The sequence below is a fragment of the Trypanosoma equiperdum genome, assembly GCF_001457755.1.
Source record: "Trypanosoma equiperdum strain OVI genome assembly, contig: ctg_1335, whole genome shotgun sequence".
Taxonomy (NCBI): Eukaryota; Euglenozoa; class Kinetoplastea; order Trypanosomatida; family Trypanosomatidae; genus Trypanosoma; species Trypanosoma equiperdum.
In genome coordinates this window covers 650-7,917 of record NW_027123322.1, presented here as the reverse complement: position 1 = coordinate 7,917, position 7,268 = coordinate 650, and the positions used below count along the sequence as shown (strand labels likewise).

The 7,268-nt window shown below is 41.5% G+C and overlaps 1 protein-coding gene across 1 annotated transcript; it reads right to left on the bottom strand.

Moving 5' to 3' along the window:
* Positions 1–5,520: 5,520 nt before the first annotated feature.
* TEOVI_000708000 (uncharacterized protein) lies at positions 5,521–5,955 on the bottom strand (the record flags this gene model as incomplete). The annotated part of the gene is made up of 1 exon (XM_067221164.1): positions 5,521–5,955. The coding sequence occupies one exon, from the start codon at positions 5,953–5,955 to the stop codon at positions 5,521–5,523; it is 435 nt and encodes a 144-aa protein (XP_067077265.1).
* Between the last annotated feature and the right edge of the window lie 1,313 nt (positions 5,956–7,268).

Genomic DNA, 7,268 nt, shown 5'->3' with positions numbered 1-7,268 from the left:
ATTATCTATTGAAGGTATCCCAGCTACAACCAGAGAGAGTACAGTTTTCCAAATCCTCCTCACATCCTCCGATACAAATCTCATAAACGCATCTTCATCAACTTATAGTGAAATAGAATCACCTTCATCAAGCAAGCTGTATAGCGAAACAAGTAAATTAATCCCCATAGCAATAAAAGATAAACAAATATAGTTGCATAAATACATCTTATATACTTCATAAGATAATATTCCCATTTTAATGAAAACTTTAAATATCTTATAAAATAACAGAGTTTATTAAAAGAGAAGTCAGTTGTGTCACTAAGGTGTTTATTTGAGAAATTGTGTTTACATTTATATATAATGCTTCAATACTGTTATGATATAGCTGTTGAATAGTGAATGTTCAGAGTGTATATCTTATATGTTAGCAGAAATGTACAGTTTTGTCGTTATAGATGTTAGTTTCCTCTAATAAACCGATGGCGCACGCTCCTTAATTCTGCTGCTTAAGTGAAAACACCTTTTCCCTTGTACACTACTGTGGGAGTTTTAGCATCTAGTAGCACTGATTCTTTTAGATATACTTTTCATTTTACTACGTATCTGTGATATCTACCCCGAACTTCAGGTCTTATTATGAGAAACCCGTGAATATTGCTTCATGAAATACTTGGTTCTGTTTTTCCTAAAAGTTTCTGTGCAGTTGCATCTAGTCACTTGCGTGTTAAATGTAGAGCAGAATCTACGCCTGTACCATTTCGTTCTGTGTTTTCTGAACGGCATGGCGCCTGTTGACCCCGTATTTTTGCTTCGTTTGTTGCCATTGTTTCTTCTTTTTCGAATAACCTCAGGAATACCACTGGATTACACACTGGACACTGTTTTCCCTCATTATATCCACATCATTCTTCTTTTTAAGATGATTATGTGTTTTCTCAGCTCTTCTTTTCACACTACTTATAATCTTGTCCCCTCTTTTCCTCTCCTTTAATAATATTCTTCCTGCTTGTTCTTCCTCATTCTTTCTCATCCTCTTAATGCCAGAGAAGCCCTTTTATTTTTCAAGTACTTCGCTTTTATCAGTGTATTTCTTTTCATTATCAATTTTATTTGTATACCAGAAGATAAACACTCGCAACTCTCTCCTGTCATTATCATCGCAGTCGTTGTTATATTACCATTATGATCCTGATTAATATCAATAAAATAAACAAAGAAAACAAATAGAAAATTGCAATAGCACTCATTTTCAATACCTTTTCACACAATTTATTTGGACCCATAGGCCACGTACATACCGAAGTTTCAGATTTTCAATTCTTCAAATTTCCAAAAAAATACCAAAGTTAACAAAAGTGTTAAAATATATCACATTTTAGCAAAAATTCTTTATTTTCATAAAAGTAAGCAAAATTCTTATAATTTTAGAATGCTGTCATACTCATGAAAGCAGCAGCCATCAGAGCAACTTTCTTATTGACGAGAAAACTGTAATCCTTGCAAGTTTCACCTTCCAGTTTGCAGTTGTTGTCCTTGTCACAAGCATTTTTGTCTTATAAGTTCCATGTTTTGCAGACCCAGTTGCTCCTGCTTCCCCTGCTTTCTCTCCTGTTCTTGCTGCTGGTGTTTCTGATCCTTCTTTGGGTCTGCATTCCTTTTCTTTATCGTCATAATTTCAGTTGACACTCGCGAATCTCTCTGCTGTTTAGTTTGGTGGATTTTTGCATTTATTTTGTTTCTCTACCGATGCATCTTTATTTGGAGCCGTGCAAACGCCTGTTAGAGGTGGTGGCTTCGTTTTTTACGCTTATTTGGCTGCTTTGATTAGCGTCTTCATCTCAACTGCGATTGTAGCTGCTTTTGCGGCTTCCACCTGAATCTTGTCTACGTCTGTAGCCGCTGCTTCTAGTTTAGCTATCTACAGTATGCTGTGTAGTCAGGCTTTTGATTGCCCGCCTGCAAAGTTGCCACTGTACTTGACGCATAGCTGTAAGGTTGTGCCGTCGCATGTGCCGCCGCTGTGTTTGCCTAGGTAGTTGATAATGCTCGTGGTCTTTTTTCCACTCTTAATTTTTTGTGAGCTGTTACAATCAAACCGCGGATCCTTGCTGCTGTTTTCTTGCCGTGTTTTTGTAGCGGGCACTTGGCTTTGGCTGTGTCTATGAATGTTATGGCTCCGTTGTTCCAGGCAACTTGAATATTGCCATTATCGCAGTCATCCGGCTGCAGCCTGCTGCTGAGGCCGCAGTTGCAAAGAATATCTCCCCAGACACTTCTGCCGCCGTTCGTGTCGCACGAGCTGGCCCAGTTAGTATTGGCCGCTACTGTTGCCGTCGCGGATGGTGTGAAGTCTTTTTGTTTGTCGCCGTATAGTGCTTCGCTGATCTTTTCTTTGGCTGCTTTTTGGAGATTGGTTTCCGCATCCTCTTTGGATTTTTTGAGGTCTTTTCACAAGCTTGTTAGCGAGTCCAGTGTGCCGTTTATTGCCGCGCTGGAGGCCTACCCGGCCCAAGTATCTGTTGGAGGCGGCATTCGCTCAGCCCAGCTTTTGCCATTGTCTTTTGCTTTGGTGGCCATGAGGGTGGAAACCCACTTATCATAGTGGTCTGCCCAATGGGTTTGGAAGGGTCCACCTGTGGCTTTGGCACTTTTCGTCGCACAGTTGTTATGCTCTATGCCTTCGTCGAAACTTTTTTGCCAGTTGCTATGAGCGGTCGTCATATCATTAGGAGTTAAGCAATTTCGCCTTGTGAATCGCTCATTAATGTCGCCGACTCGATTTTCTGCTTCTCCAAAGCGACGACCGAACAAAGGAGCTGGAAGTCTGCTCCGTTTTGCGTTTCAAGCGCCGCTTTCGCTAGTGTCACCAAGGTTTCGGCAAATGCTAGCAACTGGGTGCAAGACACTTGTTTGATCATGGCTTGCTCCGGTGTTATATGAGTAGTTTCGGGGTAGAACATGGCTACCGAGTGTCAAATTGTGGAGAAGAAAAGAAACAACTTGGGATAAAATTTACAAACTTCTGGGGCTTCTATTAAGTCATGAAGTAAGGGCCTGACAACAGATGCTGCCATCGTCGTGGACTCCCTCGGAGCTGGTCGTGATACTCAACAGGTCGAATTTCCCATCTTGATTATCTATCCTGGACACGAATTTCTCTGTGCAGGTAAAACAGTCAGCGTCTGATCCTGGTGTTGGTGTGCTTTAAGACAAATCGGCTATTTTCACTGCTGCGCCTTGCTCTTCGGTTATGTGACCTACTCACCGTTGTGTGTTCTTAGTAAGAATGCCTCCGCACCCGTAATTAGTATTTTTTGTCTTTTTGTCCGCAGCAGTCAGGCATCTTTGATTATTGTTAAGCCTGGTACAGTGGATTGAAAGTTAAGTGGTCACTTCTTTTGATTATGAATTAAGTGTGCTGTGTATTGTGCTTCTTGTCACCTGTTTTTTGTCACTCCTAGTGGTTATTTTACTGTTGATCATGTCCTTATAGTCTGCCTCTTTTGCTTTCACTTTGTCTATAAGCTCTGTCATCTTTTGAAACAACCGTAAAAGACTTCATAAAGTGTCGAAAACGCTGTTAATTTAGTTGGCCCGAACATTGTTTGCTCTATTTACCATATCTCTGAAAGTAATTAGAATGCCCACAAGAGGGTTGCTCATATAGTTCTCGTTATCTCGTGTTGTTGCTTTATTGGACTGACCTTGTTGTCATTGACTTGTTCGCCGATTAGAAGTCTCACAATAGGTGGCAACAATTTTTGCCGTTTTGTTTTCTGTTGCCTTTGGCGCTTAAACGCAGGTGTAACAGAAAAAGTAGCTGGGCAGCCGCTGAATTTCTCCTACTTCTGCACCTCAAAATATTTAGCTTCGAAAACCATCGACATTTCCCTCCAGTACCCGCTATACTACTGCAACCTCTTTCCTCGCTCCACGAGCTGTAGCAAGTATACTAAATATCCGACGTACTGACAGTCTTTCTGCCTGGTGTAATCTGTCGGTTTCACTGGCACAATTCCAGTGCAGTATACGGCCAATAGTCGCTACAACTTTCACTAGAAGTTTGATTCATTGTTTAGTGGTACAAGGGTTAGCTGATGATTTGTTGCTGCTCGTTGTTTCTTTTCGAAACTGCATATTTCGCTTCCTCCGGTTTTATGATCTTTTGAGCCTGTTCAGCCTTTATTCTTGCGCTTCGTTTCGTGTCATCGCTTTGGAGCCGATTGATATTTTTGCTCCGCTACTGAACTCGCTTCCAAATGAGATTTTTAAAAATCCTTCGTTTTCATATGAATACCGCTGCCGTGCAATCTGAAGACTACTATTACCTCCATTTGGATTTACCAGCTAAACTGATCGTTCACCATCTGATTCAAAAACAGAGTTGAAACATCATCTCTACAGTAGCATCTATTCATTCTGGATCAAGTACCCGTTACCATTGACTCCTCCTCTGTAGTTCTCTATTCTGTGCTATTTTGTCTATTATTGTGTCGCAACAATCCATATTTTTTTTTCGTATTCTGTCACAGTTTCTGCGGATCACATAGCGACACCATTTAGGCTGTACACTGGACTATGTTCCTTCCTCAGTGATCCATCAATCATCTCGTCCCTAATTGTGGCCATCGTCGTATTTGTTTTTCAAACTCCACTTTTTCCATCTTCTCTCTGTTTTTTTCATTCCTCTCCATGATATTCCTCTCACTTTGCCACACGTACTGACTCATTTACTTAATTTTATTGCAGAATTTCCATTGTAGTAAGTGATTCTTCTTTGGCAGACAATTTGCTGTTCATCGCCAATCTTTTTAGAATAGTAGCATAAAGATAGTCACAACACTCTTCTGTCATTACTATCACTATGATAACCCTAAATTACTGGTAATATCCACAAAAACAAACATAATAAACCGAATTAGAATAACACTTTTTTTGTACGCTATCATACTACTACTTTGCACCTATAGTCTAACATCAGATTTTACTGAAATACCAGATTTTACAAAATTCTCACTATTTTGAACATTTTCATAAAAAGTGTTAAAATATATATAATTTAGAGAATTTTATAATTTTATAAAATTTAGTGAAAATTATTATAATCTTAAAATGCTACTAAACTCAAAAAAGAAGCAGCCATACTCATAGCCAATTTCTTATTGACGAGAAAACTTGAATCTTCGCAAGCATTATTTTCCCATTTGCATTCAGGAGCCTTGGTGCAATCGGGTTCCAATTTTCCTTTGCATTTTTCTGACGGTGTTGGTTCTGTTCCTCCAGTTTGGGTTTGTGTTACAGGGGATCCATTTGATGCTGCTTTCCTCTCATTAAATTTGCACTTTTTGGTGCCATCGCTTTCTGTCTCATAACTGCAGTAAGTTTTGGCGTTACACTTTTCATGGTCATCTAAATTATTGCAGACAGCCTCTGCTTCTCTAACGCTCCTGGAGTCTGGTTCGCACTCCTTTGCTGTTTGTTCTTTTTGCTTTAAGTTTGTAATTTCTTTGGAAATTGCTGTTATATAGTAATTTATTATCTCGTCCATGTGCTCAGCATCTTGTACATTTGACAGCTTAACTTTTTGCCTTTGTCTTGGCGCGGGTCTTCCACTTCTTTGCCGTTTATTGTTGCTATAAGTTGTTTCGCCGCATCTGCCGGTTTTGTGAATAGACTGCTTATTGCTGCGCTCGCCGCTTGTTTTATCTTGCCGGCTTCGTCCTTAGTCGCATCGTGTTTCATATTGGCTGCTAAGATATTGCTTGCTGCCGTCGTTGTTGCTTCCGCCGTCAGACGGCCCTCGTCGGACGTATATACCGTCACCTCTTCCAGATTGTCCACCCAAACCGCGTCGTAGTGCGCGGCCTTGGCCAGTGAGTCGGTCGGCCTTTGACCTCTGTGGTCCAGCTTATTAAATGCTTGTATTTGAATGTTATCGTTAGACGTTACCTTCGATAGCCCAGCTGTCATCAGTGGTGTATGTCCGCTGCCGATCGGTGCGCCGCCGCTGGCACCTTTTGTGAACATGCCGCAAACGTTACCGCCGCCGTTGGTGGTCAGGGTGTAGGTCGTTTCCGTTAGCTTTGCGAAGCCGGTTGTTTTGACGATGTTCGAGTCTAGCTTTTTTTTTGTCTGAAGTTATCGGCGTGTTTGTGTATCGGCATTTGTTTAGTTCTGGATCTGTGTGCACGTTGGTGCCGGCGTTGTCTGTTGCTAAGCAGTAAGTAGAGCTGCCGTCGCCGTTGTTGACTTTTAGTGCTGAGAAAGTTTCTGCTATTGTCCCGCGCAGTTCTGCCGTTGTTGCTGCTGCTGATATCAGCTGCTGTGTTTCTGTTGCCAGCCTCTGGTGGATGTGCGAGACTTTTTTGTTTGGAGCGGCTGACACCGCGCTCACACCGGCGGCTTCGGGTTCGCGTCTGATTAGGAGAGAGTAAAGCTGCAGCTTCTTCGAGAGAAGGTCCGTTTCTGCAGCTTCCCCACTTAGCTCGGTGACTGTCGCCATGGCTTGCCGTGGCGTTTTCGCGAGCTCCGCTGCTATTTCACAAATCGGCGTCCACTGACTCTTTTTTAGGGGATTTTTTGCTGCTCTGGTCTTTTCTGCTTGTATCCCAAAGACGAGCACCAGTACTACTACTTTTAGTCGCGTCATCATTTCAACGATGTTCACGTACTGCGTATATCTAGTTACTGTCAAAAATGTTTATCGCTGGCATATGGTAATGCAGCGAAAGGGGTACATGGCACTCTTAATGTGAAACTGCACCTTTCAGCTCGGTATCTGTGAAATACTTATGTTCACCTCGGTCTTTAGCTGTCATTTTCGACTTTCTAACATAGATCCAATTGCATGGCGGCTGGTTTATCCCGAGTTGAAGCTGCCTGTGGAAAAGCTTTTTACTACAAATTATAATTTATAAAAGTTACGATATACTAATGCATATTCACTTGCCGTCTCTAAAACCCCTTTCTAGTCTGTTTTCTCAGCTTCTGACGAAAGGACTCTACACTCACTCTATGCGTCGGTGTTGTTTACCTTCAATTCTTAACATCAGGGTCGGTTAACATATTAAAAATCATAGATAATAGCGCCGCTGCTTTTTGAGCCAACTATTTTTGAGTGAAAGACGGCATACCATCGGCTACTTTTGATATATTATCTGCCGTACTGCGCCGCATTGTCGCAAATTTCTGTGTCAAGCTCTGTATTGTCCCTCCTTATTTTGATTATTTATGGTTGCTACTCCTCTTTTTCTTGATACCCTTTCCATTTGTAACTCAAATAC